Source organism: Trematomus bernacchii, unplaced genomic scaffold, assembly GCF_902827165.1.
Source record: "Trematomus bernacchii unplaced genomic scaffold, fTreBer1.1, whole genome shotgun sequence".
NCBI lineage: Eukaryota > Metazoa > Chordata > Actinopteri > Perciformes > Nototheniidae > Trematomus > Trematomus bernacchii.
The window spans coordinates 8,689,534-8,707,048 of record NW_022987689.1 but is presented as its reverse complement, the minus strand read 5'-3'; the positions used below and the strand labels follow the sequence as shown (position 1 = coordinate 8,707,048).

Below are 17,515 nucleotides of genomic sequence, written 5' to 3'. Positions count from 1 at the left end.
ACATCATTTCAATGTAGGTCAATTTGTTATTTAATAGGATTTGTTTTACTGTCTGGAAAAAATGTAAAAATCAATCTGAGATTTTGGATCATGGTTCTGTTTTATCCAATGTAATCTTAAAAATAGCAGCGTTTAATCAGCTGTCCATAGGTCCATGAGGCGTAGGATAAATGTGGAGACCTGAAGAAGAAAAATACATACTGCATGCAAGAAGTAGAAGTAGCTGTCAACATGAAATCTGAATCTTGGCAATAAATAGATATGTATCTACAATATAGAGTTAATAAAAACAGCTCTCATATGAAGCTATAATAAATAAATAATTTATCAGAAATAAATATATGTTACTTTTATACAGTAATACAGGAAGATGCATGGCATCCATTTGGCTGAGTTCACCTGAACATAGAAACAAAACAATGGCATGTCCCTGTTTTTATGTGGAGAAAATGATATACCTTTTGGGAGCAGCTGGCTTAACTGTGAGTGATAGTGAACATCAAATCAGTCTTTTTTAGTCAGAATATAAACACAGTGTCCTTTAGATGTGTCTTATCTTGATATATCTCGAGCTTCGGCCTTCAGGTCTCGCCCATACAAATGTCACATATAGAGTCTCTTTTATGTGTATTATCTGGAGTATTTTCATTATTTACTCAGTAAAAGTTATTCACTCTTTGAAGACCCAACGATAAATCCACATGGTGATTCCCTGATGGCAGTCTCTGACCTTCAGTCTTCCCGCCAAAACGATTCCTCCTCAACAGGAAATACACAAAAAGTGGCCTCGGTCACTTCCGTGCTCTGTGTGTGTTAGAGCGACCCTCGTCTCGAACTCCTCTGGCTTCAGGATGGGTGACACCCCTCTTCCTCTCCCTCCTTCATGTCTTCAGCCCATACACATGCAGCTGGCGGCTGATAGCGAGTCAATGGTCCTCCACGCTGTCTGGGCGTCCATGAAGGAGACCGTCTCGTACTCGGCCGGCCGGCAGCAGGGGTGTCTGCTGAGCTTGCGAGCGGTGCGCCGGGGCAGAGAGCCGTTCTCCAGCAACCTATCCAGCGCCAGGTCGTAGTTTTTTCTGGAGGCCTTGCAGGAGCCAACGCAAAACTTGAAGAGGACAATCTCATCCGAGTCAAAGCCCAGGCCCAGGTCCCGAACCTTCATCTCTCTCTTCTCCATCCGGCAGTCCCTGCTGCTCTTCTTTGGCTGCTTGCTCTTACCTTTACCCTTCCTATCTGCTTTTCCTGTCTCTTCCTCTTCCTGCTTTTCTTTCCTCTTCCCCTTTCTCTTTTTCTTTGGTGATCCCTTGGGTGGAGGTTCTGAGGGGTCAGAGGAGCGTGGCAAGCGTCCCGCCCAGCGACTACTGGGATGGTCATCCACCTCATCTATCACGAAGGGGTCTAAAACGGAGAGGAAAAAGGAGACAGGGAGAGTTTCAATGAAAGTTCAAACACATGCAAATATCTTCAGCAGGCACATAGGGGATTTGTTTGAATGGTAATGTGAACTCTGATGTAAATGAAGACTTCATAAAGCATTATAACTGTCCACATATGTGAGTAAAAATGAAGAGCTATAATCCAATTTGCACATTCTCATATAACAGTCTATGACTAATAAAAACATCTGTAATCTGAAAAGACATGCCGAGTCATAGAGTGGACACTATTAAAATGGTAAATAAAATAAAAAGTAATACATATTAATTTGATCTGGTTTGCAGTGAAGGAGTGTTTGGCTATAGAGCATTTTAATTCAAATGTAGCTTTGCACTGTTTAGAAAACGAAATGTCACACAGCCTTTCCATTTATACTTGTTATGTCCTGTAAATATATCATGATGACTGAGATAGAAAGCAGATCCCGGGCTCATGCCCTCTTTCCACTCCAATACTGTTTGATGAAGCTGTAAATAAGACTTTCATAAGGGCCTCAGTACCATATAGAGCGTGCCAAGTAGAGTAGGGGTCAGTGTGGTCTTCCTGCTCCTCGTCCTCCACCACCTCTGGCAGCGTCACAGGAAGCTCTCGCTCCTCCTGGCCTGCCAGCAGCCCCACGCCAGGGCCCGAATCTGATCCAGGACCAGCAGCACCGCCCTTCATATGAGCTCCTTCCACCAGAGGCAGCAGAGAGAGGAGGACCCACAGCAGCACCTACAGGAGAGGGAAGCCAGATGTTAGCTGACAGGGACTCATTTACTTAATCAATGAACAGAAGAGTGAAGAGGACAGAACCAGGACATGGAAAGCAAACCATATTATCTCTTCTGTTATTAAAAAGCTTTCATTCAGTTACCTAAAAATGATAGTTGTTTTATCTGCATTAATTCACTTTTTTGGACACTCTTTGGCAGGGACTAAAGCTCAACATTGAGATTCATCACCTTGAAGTTGACATGGTCAAACGATCCACTGTCCAGCAGACACAGAGATACATTAGCCTTTCCTTGTCGAACATTAAATATCTGAATATCTCTCCTTGTAATAAAGAGTTTAAGCAGTCCTGGTAGTTGTATTTTTATAAAACCTGGATGTGAACAGAACCAGGCTAGTTGACTTTGTCTTTTTGCTAAGCTAAAAAGCTGCTAACTACCATGACAGTGATATTTAAGTAGATTTTTGATGAGGTATTGCTCTCAGCTATTTCTTGAAAGTTAATATTGACAGAGTGGTGTGCAGGTTTGCTTTTGGCTTTGAGCTCTCTTGTTTTTCTTACAAAGAAATCCTGGTCACCACCAGAGACATTGGGCATTTGGTCTTTTGCTTCCATATGCAATATGTACTTAATGAGAAGTTGACAGGGTGCTATATAGATATAAAAACGATAAAGAAAATCAGATGATACGTATGAGAGCACATTACACACACATCCCTTCAAAGCTTCAAGCTACAGCAGTGCTTTGTGTTAAGCCTATTTCATCAAATGGGATCTCACTTACTTTTCACTAATACTTGAGTCAAATAACTCGGCTTCCTTTCCGCACTGGATCACGCTTTGTCCACTGGCTTATCATTTAGCGATGAAAGCTTTGGCGCTGACATGGCTTTATGGAAAGCTCAGTTCTGAGGCTTGTGGGGATGGATTTCATTAACAATTTATATACCTACATAAAACTCATCCTCTGGTTTATAGTGGTCTCTACAGTGGATATGAAATATGATAAGGCTATTTGAAGAGACAGTGATTTCATTATAAGGAAGAACGACAAATACAAAGAGTGAGAAAAAGATGGATAGTGACAGAAGATGTTAGGAAGCAGAAGAAGGAGAAGAAGGAGAGGACATCTTTGCTTCTGGCAACGATGTGTCTTTCTGACAAACCTTGGCCTTCTCTGACATTACAGAGGTAATCTCCCGTTTATCCTTCCTCCAAACTCTCCATCTGGTCCCACCTGGAGCGAGGGAGAAAGAGAGGAATGTAAGAACAAGAACAAGCGTCACTCTGTCAACTTTCCTCCTCCCAGAACTCCCTTTGAAAAGTTTAACATAAACTAAAAGGCACAACATGCGGGTAATGTGATGTCTATGGATTCACAATTGTCCAGATACTGTAAAAAAAATAAAAACAGCGCTGTGGGCCCCTGAGAAAGCCGACATGTCACATAAATCACGTCCTCAATGCACGAGGACGGCTTGTTTATTGCTGTTTCGGTAAAAGACCAGTGTTTGCTGCCAGCTAGCGTGGCTAGTGTTGGCTTGTCGGTTTCATACATCCATGCAAACAGCCCCAGTCCGGCAACAAAAGGCAACATCTGCGATACACTTGTCAAAGGCATTCTTCAGGGTTATTTCTGTGGCAGCAGAGGTACAAGCAGGGGGAACCAGGCATAGCGGGAGCACTTCGCGGAGGTCCCATACAAAAGACCCACAGAGATGCAGGACAGGTGATAAGAGGTATCACGGATGCAGATGTTTATATATGGTACGTGCAGTGTGGAGGATTGTGCTGGCTGCAGAGCAACCACACATCCCGTAACATGAGGTCATCAGGTTGTTTCATGCCCCCCCAACCCCTCAGTAAAGCTCAGCGGAGGTAAGGGCATACCTTGAAACCAGAGAGGTAATTTAAAATAATTTATCTTGCATCCGAAAAGGTATACAGAGATCACTAAAGTAATTAGGAAACATGCCCTGGAAACAATGAACACCTGTGGGAAATTACATGGCAACCCGTCCAATGGTTGTTAAGATATTTTGTTCTGGACCAAAGTGATTGATCGACCTACAGACACTGCCATCTTCAAGAATCATTAAAGGGGCCCTATTGTGCTCATTTTCCGGTTTCATATTTGTAATTTGTGACTCTACTGTGGCATGCTTTAATGTTCAAAAAGCTCTTTATTTTTCTCATACTGCCTGTGCTGCAGCAGCTCTTTTCACCCTCTGTCTGAAACCAGAGGCCCAGTCTGCTCTGATTGGTTAACTGGCTGACTCCCTCTGGAACTTTGTAATTTTAGTCTTTGCTGACCATTTACAACACAAAAACCTATAGAACACACTTCAGGAAAGCTGCCAAAAAAGCATAAGATGGCCAGAGGTTTAAGTCCAGAGGTTCTCGTCCCCTTTTGGCTGGTGACCCATTAAATAAAGGGATGTTTACTCTTTTTACCCCTTCCATTTCACTTTTAGAGGTTTGTTAAGGTGAGATGGCCAGCTTAAGGAAAATAAACATTTAAAAAAGAATTTAAAAAGAAAATTGTGCACTTTAAAAAAAGACATTCTTCCTATAATAACTGCCCCTCCCTGCTGGGATGCCTACTGCAGTGGTTATGACTGAAACATTTCAGAAAACCGATATAAATATCCATCACAATTTATGTAGAGCTCAATATAACCTTTTCAAATTGCATGATTTGCCCAAATATTGGTTTTAAAAAGCGTTTTATGCATTTAATAACTAAGTAACTAAGTAATTGTTTATAAAGGAAAGTTCCTTGCGGTTCCAAATAAGTACAAGTCTTTAAAAAGGATTTTGAATCAGATGTTTGTTTGCTGACTTGCCTCCTTTACTCCAGTTTCACATCTCTTAATACTGTACTCTTGTTTTGAAAAATGCTGTACAAAGTTAGCGTTTGCTTGCTAATCAACTTATCAACATGTCTGATCTGTTCAAACTAACAACCCATTTCTGAAACAGACCTCCGCTTACAGACACCTCCAACATCTTTGAAACCACATCTTTCATCTCTCACATGCTTTGACTAACCTCTGCGCTGAACGTATTCAAGCGTGTATTCTTTAAGATCTGGCCGATACGTGGTGTGCTTTGTTTATATAACAGTCAAAAACAATCCCAGCGGTTGTGTCTAAGCAACGAGATGGAAACCTGACAAAAGGTTACAGATCAGAGGTCAGGATAAGACCTGTTGATGCATTTTTACAATCCTGCTTGTTCCAGCAGTCGAGTGAGAGCAGAGATAGACGCTAAGGGGTGGGAGAGGGAAAGAGAGGACACGGGGGACAAAGTGAGCATAAATCAGCCTCACAGACAGAGAACACGCCACTGCTGCAACCTAAAACCAAACTGCTTCCCCAAACCTCCATCTCCTCTTGTCTCTGTGCTGATTTAAAGGTCTCCAATCATGCTATTTTTAGGCATATATTTTATAGCTCTCAGGTATATAAAATTATATAAAAAACATGTCTATGAAGTGTTTTTGCTCAAAATACCAAACATATCACCCATTCTAGTCATGCCTCATACCCCTCTTTTTCAGCCCTGTTAGAGAAGTGCTGATTCTGGGTCCTTAGCTTAAACAACAAAGAAGACGGGGGGCGCTAATGCCTGCTCAGAATGCTACTGAGAGATTCTCAGCTAAATGCTGCCATGATGAAAACCCATATCATGTTCTAAACCACATCAAGGGTTATTTCTGAAACAGTATGGAGCTCAAATGCTTTTTCTCTCACGGGTTTACCACAAGGTGAGTTCCTTTTTATATCCTGCTTTTTTACACATACTCTCTCCAGTACAGCGTTAGCTCTGAGTGTTAGCGATGCTTGCTAATGTAAACAAAGACCATATTACGTCCAAAACACGTCAGGCATTGTTTCTGATAGCAACGTTTCTGATAGCGCCGTGGGTCCGCATTTCCGATATTACGTCATATCGGCAGCAACTCTGGATCAGCTCCGTTGTACCCCCCTTTTTTAGAGATTTGGGTACGACACTTTGTGAGTTCCCTTACACCTCAGGGACACATATTTATGTATAAAAGACATCAAAAAGTGCATTTTGCATGATAGGAGACCTTTAAAACAGTGTGAGGCAGGACAGAGGACTACAGATCCTCTCTGCGTCTGCAGAGTCCTTCACACAGCTGGGAGTGTTTAGCTGCTTTTAGCCCGGCGTGCTGGGAGTCTACACGCCTGTCTGCTGGTTCATTTCACTCTGGCACTTCAACCCGACGCCTCAAGCCTTTTTTCTGGGATGAGGTGGGTGGGGGAGTCCAGGGTTGCAGGACACCGGTCGTGTAAAGAGTGCCACGAGCCTAGTGTTTACACATAGCCCCGACAGCGTGCATGTTTAGAAAGCCCAGCATGTGTTTGTTCCTTGTTTGGCTGATTAAAGCCTTTGGTTTGTCCATCAGGCTGGATGTCTGCGGTGGGGAGAGCGGAGTTCTTGTCACCTTTCATTTGCATTGTTGCTCCTCTGCGCCCCAGTCGTTCTTCACAGTTAGTTAAGTGGGAAAGCCCTCCTGAAGCAAGTACAACCCATAAAGCCAGAGCCAGCTACTATTTCCAGAGCTTCTTCTGTTTCTCTGGATTGCTTTTACAAATACAGTTTAAGTGCTTGGAGAGGAATGATGAGGATTTAGTTTGGGGGGATATTTATGAGGTAAAAGAAAAGGATATCAGCTTTAAAGCAAAGGCTGCCAGCATAAAGGTTTACATCAGTGTACTGAATGTCATCAACACAAAGCAGCAGTATGCATTAAAGCAGGATTTTTGTAAGAGATGTAATTCCTCAACGCCCGCTGTTAGACCTTCATCTTACAGCCATCCTTTAATATCAACCTTACACAGTAAATAGGTATTTTAACCAATCTTTTACAAAATAGAATGTGAAGTTTATGCTATACTGGTCTGTTGACAGAGAGCGCTAACAAAGTGTAACACTGCATGTATGGAGCGGTGGTCATTCTAATCCACAGTATAATAAGCTGAAGACACAGAAACACCCAAGGTACTCCAGCTAGAAAAGGGTAGCTTATGGGTGTTCTCAGTAGTTCACAATAGTCTTGTGATGCTCAAGTGTCTTAGTAACTCAGATTTTTACTCCACATACAATTGAATTATAACTCAGAAAACTAGCCTTTCTTAGCAGAATAGCAGCAACTACCATTTCTCCAGCCTCTGGGTCCAGGAATAATCACATCATTGTTGTTTTTTAGCTCATATTTAAATGCATTTTGATTTAAGATGAATGTGTTAAACTTGATCATTAGTTCAAACCGTCAACAATGAAAAAGACTTGCTTTATGATTGTCCATGCATAGGGTTAGGGTCTTAAAATCTGTGACTACGTTTTATAATCAGCCTTGAATGCATCAAATGATACATCTTATGTATCTGTTGCACATTTCCAAACACTTCTTCTCAACCTCACCGTGACTGCTCTGACTGTGCAAGGCTGTAATTAATGCAATAACTCCATGTATATTACTATCAAATATGTAGTTCATATTTAGTTGTATTTATTACTGGTATTTCCAACAGAAACAGATCTTTGCAGAGCGACATTATAAATGTGTTTCTGATTAGTGATCTCGATGTCTACTGTATACAATTACACCCTCGGAGCTGAGCTTTGCCCACACAGATCCCACAAACCTCTCACCTTGTAAAAGAGAGAAAAAAAAGTAAGCTCCAAGCTCTCCGGTGTTTCGCCTCCCTCTAAAAGCCAAACTTTTCTGATAATGACCTCCAATTACAGACGCGCTCTGTTCTCTGCAGTGAGCGCGTGCACGTACGTGAACAGATCTGACCTCCAGCTTCAACCTGTCACTACCGCGGTGCCTGATTGCGGCAGCGAGGAGAAAAACAAGAGTACAGTAAATCACCTCTGGCTCAAATAAAAGACACCTGCAGTGTAAGAGGAGATGCAGGAGAGAGAGGCAGAACACCAGGAGAGCCGCCTGATCACTGCCAGACTCTGAGAAACCTGCGGAGGTCCCACCAAACGTGATGATAACTTCTGTACTTACATGTGCCCCAAAGCTCTGCATATCTGCATCCAGAGCAGTGAGTAACACTAGTTGTGTTGCTTTGATTTAGCTTTTAGCGTTTTATTGACAGACTTCTTAGAAATACGCCATGCTTCAGATGCAATGCCAAGTCCGCAAATTCTGACTTAGTTTTTTGTCTGAATAAATCCTTTGGGAGAAACGTGTGGTTTTGGACTTTGTAAATAAAACTATGTAGACTTTTATATGTTAAAAGTCATGCTTCGTTAAAGCTTCATGTCTTTTTGTCTTGTAAAATGTGCTCTTTGCCCCTCTGCGACTGAAACAATTTCACTCTTCAGCGGTTAGCGACAGCATGCGTTAACTATGCGAGGCAGCCACAAAGTCATAGAAGAAAAATCTAGAGGAGAAGCAACATAAAGAACGAGATTGTACAAAATGAAAAGACATCACATGATAAGAGTTAGAAGAATTAAAATGAGAGAATGGGTTTTTGTCCAGAGGGTGGAAGAAATATAATTGAACCAGTGGATGGGAGAAGTCTAAAAGCAGAGATAAGGTGAACAAAGGAACGACAAAATGAAAGTGCAGAAAGAGAGCGCAGACTGAAGCCCGGTCACTCTGTAATCCCATAATCCCTGGCAGGCAGGCAGGATGTAATTGCTCGTTAGTGCCAGTTTCCACTCTGAGGCCTGTCACTGCTGGAAAACCACAGAGCGCCGGCGAAATGAGAAACAGATAGCAGGTCCCATGCCTCGGTTCAGATAGGTGGAGAGGGCCCCCCACCCAAACACCCCCGAAACACACATGTGTGCACACATATGCTTTTACTGTCTGTGTCGCTACTTTTCTTCTCATAATCATTTTTTAACAATAACACACATGATACACCCCATATTTATCATATTCCTCACACTTGTTTCAACACACACACACACACACACACACACACACACACACACACACACACACACACACACACACACACACACACACACACACACACACACACACACACACACACACACACACACACACACAGGGGGGGGGCCGGGGTAATCAGAGGTGTGGACACTACAGCGCCTGGGGGAGGATGGTGAGGAGAGGAGGGGATCCGAATGACCTCACCCCTCTGTGACAGTCTTATTAACCCACTGACAGCATCTGAGCCTGAAGGTGTCTGAGATACTGTTGGGCCAGTGAGAGACAGTAATGCTTGGGACTCTGGTGGGCTGAGAGGAATAATCAGTCGGGGGGGGGTGAATAACTGAGCGGGGTCTGACTCCAACTGTCGCTCGGTTGGTCCACAACGTTGGTCCAGACTGAAATATCTCAGTGACTGTTTAACGGATTGCCTTGCAATGATGTACAGATGTTCAGAGTCCCCAGAGGATGAATCCTATCCTGACCTCTGTGACCCCCTGACTTTCCATCTATCACCACCATCTGGACAACATTTCAATCTGACCAATAGATTAGTCATGTTTAGTATTGTTGAAACTAATCAACTTCAGGAAATTTACTAGTTTCAAGTATATTATTAGTTGTTATTGTGTAGGTATTCATTTGGCAGAAGGCTATACATTATTGTTTACATAGATACTGAGATATACATTTTTACGGCTGCTGCTGTCAATATTTTTTATAAATTCAAAAGAAATGCGAAATACCTTGCTAGAAGTGAAAAACTCTCTAAAGGTCACCTGACTCAGCAGTTCCCCTGAGCTACAACCGGTTTTAGCGCCCATCAGCTCATTGTTTTGGTTTTATGGCTGCTTTACTATTTCAGTTTGCTCTTATTGTTCTTATCAGTGTGTCTGAAGCTGCACTTAGCAGTTGTTTTCACAAATACAGCTAGTTGGGTTAACATAATGGAGCATTTAGTAGGGTTGAAAATGGCCCAAAACATATTAATTTAGATAAATATGGACCAGCTTCAGAAAGAACACCAAATCGAAAAACACAACACAAAATCTAATACAAATACAACAATGGAAACATGCTGTAAATGAAAAATGTGCTGCAGAAACCAAAGACAAATACATTAGAAGCCTCAAAAACTAAAATACATAGACGCCGAATGCAACAGAGAAGCGCTGCATATCCTGTCAAGACGATGCATGTTCTCCGGACCTCTAGGTGGAGCTCTGAGTAGAACAGCTTGACTTTCAACTCAAGAAACAGAGACAACACAAGAAAAATCAAGTTGATAAAGACCCAGTTATTTCCAGATGATTAAATACAAATTAGAGCAAAAAGGAGAGACATTTTTTATATATATATATATATATATATATGGATATCTATATGTATAACCTCATTAGGTGGACTTACACATGACTCCAAATGAAGCCAAAACATGTATAAGCTTTAAGATATATCTTGAATATTATGGCCATTTTCTAGCTGATTATCAGCTTGAGGATAACTAGCCACAGATTATGGAGAACAATACCTCTTTCAAGCTTTGCCTGTAGGGTTAAACAGCACATCCTGGATCTCATTAGAAGTACCTATTAGTGGTAAACTTATTGGTTTCCTAATAATAAAGCTGAGTGATCAGTAATTTACCGCTGACCCTGCAGCCTTCTCTTCACACCACAGAGAGGTGAAACGTGTCTAATGGTTCTTCAATGGGTGAAATGAAGCGCTTTTAGTGGAGAACATTGTGTTTGAAGTGTAACAGTTTTGGATTAACGCCCTCACACGTGCAGCCGAGAGCTGCCAAAAGGTGGAGAGTTACTGCAGGGTCATCAAACAGCGGGATCAGCGGGTCACAGCAAGCTCCATAAAATGCCAGTTTCCGCGGGGCATTAAAGTGTCGTAAGTGACCAGAATGTTAACCTCGAGCTGCAGCCATGATGGTTATTAAGGCACACTGAGAGAGAGAGAGAGAGAGAGAGAGAGAGAGAGAGAGAGAGAGAGAGAGAGAGGAGAGAGAGAGAATAGAGAGATACGAGAGAGCGAGCAGAGAGTAGCAGAGAGACAGAGAGGAGAGAGAGGAGAGAGAGAGAGACACTGTCGTCGTTCTTCTGGCCACCAGAGCCATCTGGAAAACTGGAAGGAAACATGTGAAGCTGCTGGAGACAAACCCCAGAGAGCTGAGGCTGTAATAGAGCTCACAGCGGAGGAAATGGACCGATATACAGTCTGAAACGCGGATCTCCAGGTAACTCAATGGAGTCCTGATATCAAAGTGCCTTCAATTAGCTGCTCAGATATGTCATACACTCATGTGACGGATAAACCACACAAACCTTTCCTTTCGTGTTTGTACAATTCAGTTTCTTCTACATGACTGACTAATTACTGCTTCTTTTGTACATTTGCCAAAAATAGCTGTAACAATAGGTACGATGTGAACTCCTGCCAGCAGCTCTGGCTTCCCTTTCATCATCACATGAAACAGGTCTCAATAAATCTGTCAATAACATTTCAATTAGAGATAAGCACAACTCAACAATCCCTAATGACCAAGCTGGCAGCTGATACATAGCTGAGATGTCAGCAGATAAAGAGCCACATTCCTCCTTCAGGAGTTGGTGGGGACAAAAGAGAGATCTAAAAGTGGTGTAAATGTTTGACTTTCATTTTCCATTTGGACGCAATGGTGATGTTGCTCTTAGCCTGCTGGGTGTGTATAGCCAATTGCAATTTGCAGAACAACAGTGTGACTAACATATAAATGAAAGCAGATTTCAAAAAGATTTAAAGGTTTCCTCAGCATCACATTTTTTCCAGTTTTTGGGAATTCGATTGGTTGATACAATTATTGATGACAGGCATGAGCGCCAAAACTACAAGAATGAGACAAAGTTGTAAAAAACGACAATTATTCTTTAATGCACAACAGAAAAAGGAAAACAGCTGGGGGAGAAAGAGATTTCAGTAATGACCCTGCTGTAGTTTCCACAGCAGCTGTAACTTCAACAATGTACAACAACCTCCACCAGATTAAGCGTGAAGGGTCACTGGAAAGTTGAGCTAATGTGCAGTTAGCCCTAATTAGCCAATAGAAACCCACAATGCACCAGCGTCCTGTGACCCAATCAGATAAATTAGACGGGACAACATCATCCGCTACGCATCATGGGCCCCCGTCCCCCTCAGAGTGCTGCGATGCGACACATCTGTGTCCTCAACGTCTCGCTGCTCCTCACTTTGTTTCTCGCTAAGGCAGTTTCCCCCAGTGTCCCTGACCCTAATAACCCAAATTCCTGCCTGATTAAGTTGGTTTTAAAAGGGAGCTACACAGAGAGCGGTTGGGTGAGCCTCACCTTAAATGGGAACACTTTTTAGCCGTGTTGGAGCGATGATCAGAGGGTAGGATTTCACTTTCTGCTGTTTGCGAGGAGGACAGCTCTTAAAAGGCCACAAAGCAGACGGAGAGAAAGAACAAAGAGGGATGGAGAGGGAAAGATGAGACACACACATTCAACAATCTCTTTTTGCCTATTTACTCTCAACACACTTAAACTGACATTGTCACTACAAAAGTGGCTTTGCACACGCACACTCCTGCTCACAGGACGCCTAACCTTTCATACAGAACCACAAATCCCCTCGCCCACCCTTGCGACCTTTCCTTGCTCCCATCTCATGTTGTTATTTCTCCAAATTAAGCCCACACTGAGTTGAGAGCAGCACTCAGAAACTTGGCCATCTGTGACACACACACACACACACACACACACACACACACACACACACACACACACACACATCATTATAAGTGTGTCTTGTGGGTGAACCAGCGCTCTCCAAAGTGTTTCCGTGTCGCCCGCTCTCGCCCCAGACAGACCGAGTTTAATGACCTGGCCTGATAGTTCAAAGCAGCCCTCAGACGCTATGATTAATGAACGTGACCTGCTAATTTCAGAAGAATACAGCTTATTGTATAAAAAAAAGCTCCCGCAGACCCAAACACTAGTTAACATTCTTCTGTGTTTCGAGAAAAAGATTTTTTTAAGGAGCGAGATTTCACGATAAGGACAGGAGTTCTCTTTATGTTTCATCAGCGGCTCCAAAGTATTTACTGCTGCTCTGTTCTTAATAATGTAAGCCGTTTGAACTTGAAGAAGCCAAAATGTTCGACAACAACAAAACAAATCAAGATCAGAGACAAAAATAATTCCCCTTGTTGGCGTGCTTACACGAGAATGTCCAGCGCTACAAAAGTAAGGACCTAGCAAATATAAGTAGCATGGGAAGCATTTGTCTGAAAGAATACATCTAACAAATTGAAATTCCTTTTTGTCAGATCATGCCTCCTTCAATTTGCCCTGAGGGAATCACTGTGGTTGGCTGCATACTTTAAGCACTTCCAGATTGAAGCTGCCCTGTGGCACTTCACGTTGCATAATCAATCTCTCTCACTGCACTCTCTCCATTAGTGTTGGGACAAAACAACTAGAGTAACATTACACACTGAGGGCGAGACGCAGAGGACGGGGCTCCCAGCACGCGTCCATCTTTCAATGACAGACTTCTGCTAATCTAAACGGATTGCACCCTCCTTTAAAATGTCAGGCTGCTATTGAATGAACTTGAATCTGTTGTATTGCCGACTGTGTTTGATGATGTCCCTTAAAATGTTTTGCCTACTGAGGAATCTATACATTTGACCTCTTGTGTCAACTTTCTACTCGTGTCAACAGGACTTTAATGTTGCCTGACTTTTTTGTGTTCTTCCTAAATTGCATAGTGATTTGGTCATGTCTTGTATGAACTGTTTTGGATTGTATTGTATGTATTTGATCACAGTGTGCACAGTGTATCACTTTGAAACTCTAGTGTAATGTTTGCAGAATCCTTAAAAATAATTTACGAGTAAATCACACACTACTTTGTTCTCTTAAAATCTCACAACACGCACATGCTGGATGAAGAAGTCCAGATTCAAGATGAGCCAATGTTAACCTTGAGTGCACATTTTGAGCTTAATTTCCCCAAAAGTGACGTAAAACAACGAAGATAATCAACTACAACAGGTAAGGCACCTTTGGTCTTAGCAGGTAAACAATCGATAAGATATAGCAGCATGTAAATCAGAAATAAACAAAGATGAGTCCATGCTAGCTGAATGCTAAGGTTATTTATTGTAATTAAACGTATTCATTCATTTTGATTATTTAACAATAACAATAGTTCATTATTTTTTAACTATGTTTTGCAAATGTGGTTCATGGGGATCAATTGAAACAATGTAAGAAGTGGGGCGAGATCATTTAGGAGTTACGTTTACACTTAATGAGTGTTCTCTGTTTGGAAATTAGGCAGACATGTTTTTATCATACAATTATAAAGTATTTGGAAAAAGGCTGTTTATGTTTGAAGTTGTTTTTTGAGCTTTAAAAGTAACTGAATTTCATGTTTCTTTCTGATTTTCCAATGCATTCCTCTTCATTGTAGGGTGAAGTAAATGATGTGTTTTCTTGGCAAATTTGACGAGAAAAATGCAATCTTGCAGAGTTGTAATATCCAAAGAATGAGTGGGTTTATCCTCAATATGTAATATATATATATATAGGTTATATTTGAAATAACCTCTGCAACTGAAAGCTTGTAGTTCTGAAGTCCACTGGGTGAGATACACCGGCTGTGTATGAGGATGCTTCTACATTAACGTGTGGTAATGACGATAACTCAATTTGTCGTTTTAATTACGAGTGTTCATCTGGCTCACTGTGAGAAACCTAGAACACCAACAAACGGCATGCTAGCTCTCGTAAAGCCACATGCCAGATTAAACAAACCAGACCACACATCGGGAGGCTGCTGGTGAAGAAACACGCCGTACATGACCCTCAGCAGGGCCGCTGACCCCCTGACCTTTGACTGGAGGAAGTGAAAGCTGTGGCAGCGTGACGGGGGAGTGTGAGGTGCCTGAAGCAGAGGAGACGCTCTTACGTTCAGCCTGAGAACAAACTGGCAATTTCGAACGACATGGGTTAAGAAAAACAAGGTTGTTTCACGACATGTTTTCACACATTTTACTGGCGTGTATAAAGAGACGCGTTCTGGAGTAGTGTGACATGTCTCAGGTGAGGCCAAAGCTAACACACGCAGACATCAACTACAACAGCTTTGAGATGCAAAGACGAGACAAGAAAAGGATCAAAAGAAGGATTCAGCTCTGAACATCAGAAGCCTCCCGTCCTGTGGCCGAGCCCCCTATGCGTGCAGGACTGACTGTGTGTGGTCATGACTCAGGGCCTTTGAGTCAGAGAGTAAAAGCATGACAGTTCACTGACGCATCATGCCGTTTCTCCTACATCAGTGAAAGGACCAATCTTGGCTAATTGCACATTTTAGGTCGAGTGGGCTAAAGATATACCTGCACACAATCAACTCAGCGTCATCTTGAAACTTGAAAGAAATGCACTCGATTTCCAGCATGTCAAAAGTCCTTTAGATGAAAGACTTGATCCACCCCTTATGATCCCCTCAGAGGTATAGGAGAGGAGGGAGGTGTGTGTGTGTGTGTGTGTGTGTGTGTGTGTGTGTGTGTGTGTGTGTGTGTGTGTGTGTGTGTGTGTGTGTGTGTGTGTGTGTGTGTGTGTGTGTGTGTGTGTGTAAGCATGTTCTGGGGACAGACATCTTTTCATATATTGAGGGAAAACTGCATTTGAATGTAAGTCAATGTGATTTCCTCGTGTGTGTGTGTGTGTGTGTGTGTGTGTGTGTGTGTGTGTGTGTGTGTGTGTGTGTTAGGAGGATCACACTGGAACACTTCCTGGCAGCCACTGTTTTCTCCTCATCCATATGAACACACACACACACACACACACACACACACACACACACACACACACACACACACACACACACACACACACACACACACACACACACACACACACACACACACACACACACACACACACACACACACACACACACACACACACACACACACACACACACCTCACCTCGTGGCGCTTTGTAAACACCTCAACCATAAAACTTCACTTCATAAAACACAGAGAACAAACACCTCCACCACTCTCCTCCTGGGATGCGTGTCACTCCCAATAAACACTAAATTAATTACAACACTGAATCCAGGTCACAGTCACCCCCAGAGTCAGAGGAGCCTATACAACAGCTGGCAGGTGCGTGTGCTGAGCAGAAAGGCATAGACGTGAAAAGAAGTCAAACATCAAAGAGTGTTGTCACAGCAAACACAGAAGACAAGAGGAGGTATGCTTTCACTGCACCATTACTGATGAACAAAATATCCAGCAATATTGTTTAAAATGGTTTTAAATCACATTCAAGGCAACTTTATAAAATCTGAAGGGCCCCTTACCAGATGTCCTGTGCGCATTCTGCTCCAAGCGCGCACCGGAGAGGACAGAGCCGCTTCTTCCACGCTGGGAGCAGCTCATGTTTTTGGCTATCCATACGCTGCGATGTGTCATGTTTTACACCTTATTGTCACGGCTCGGAAGTGTTCAGAGCAGGCTGTCTCCACTGAGGCTGAAGCAAACATGAAGAATCCATCTAAAACGGTTCTGCTTCAACGCGAGAGGCGCCTCCTCCTCGTTTTTTGCGCGGCCAAAAATCCTTTTTTCTCTGGACGGTGTCCTGTCACGGCTTCTTGAAGAGTCTCAGCACCCTGGACAAGCACATAGAGAGGGAAGATTGTGAATATGTTAAGCTGCGATCTAAAGTGATGTTATACAACGAAATATAAAGTTAAAGAAACATTAAAGCTACTTTTAAAAAGTGTGATTTATGGTTCCAGCGAGATATCAACCTGACTGTACTTAATTTTAAATAAAACACATTTCCTGAAGCAAGTAAAGAGCAAAGCAGTAAATCATTTGTTCATCTGTCACTGCTTATCTTGTTTAAAAAAAGTTCTAAAGGTTGTCCAACTGGAAATATGTGAAGTTATATTTTTTAAGATTTACTATAAGACCGAATGTTTTGTTTTGATGGACTTCTTGCAGACGGAAGGCTATCCAGACCAGGTAAAAATAAACTTTACAACTGACTGGAGCAATGCAGAGAGACGCCTTTATAAAACCTAATTAGAAGTTTGTATGCGGTGACATAAATACTCCAACACTGTGACCGGGAGAGAAGTAAAAGTCAAACATTCGCAAAAGCAAAACAATGTTTGTCCTAGCAGCTCGTGCTGTCTCTGCTGACTCACATCCAACCATCGTTTAATGCATTGAAGCCAGTTTTTCAGGCATGACTCCCCTTTCCTTTCCTTACCTCCAGTAACTTGTTCAGTCTTGCTTCCAAACAGCTCGTCAGGTTAATGAGTAAATAACAACTCGGGAAATCTCTCACAACGTGTCCTACGTCACTTTAAA

General features: G+C 42.4%; 1 protein-coding gene across 1 annotated transcript; it reads right to left on the bottom strand.

Annotated features, from left to right (window-relative positions):
• Positions 1–355: 355 nt before the first annotated feature.
• On the bottom strand, positions 356–17,515 carry LOC117488942 (glial cell line-derived neurotrophic factor). Its single transcript, XM_034138130.1, has 5 exons — positions 17,415–17,515; positions 16,498–16,806; positions 3,322–3,392; positions 1,941–2,154; positions 356–1,401 (listed from the first exon to the last, which is right to left on the bottom strand). Exons 2-5 carry the CDS (start codon positions 16,607–16,609, stop codon positions 890–892), a joined length of 909 nt encoding a protein of 302 aa, XP_033994021.1. The 5' UTR covers positions 16,610–16,806; positions 17,415–17,515; the 3' UTR covers positions 356–889.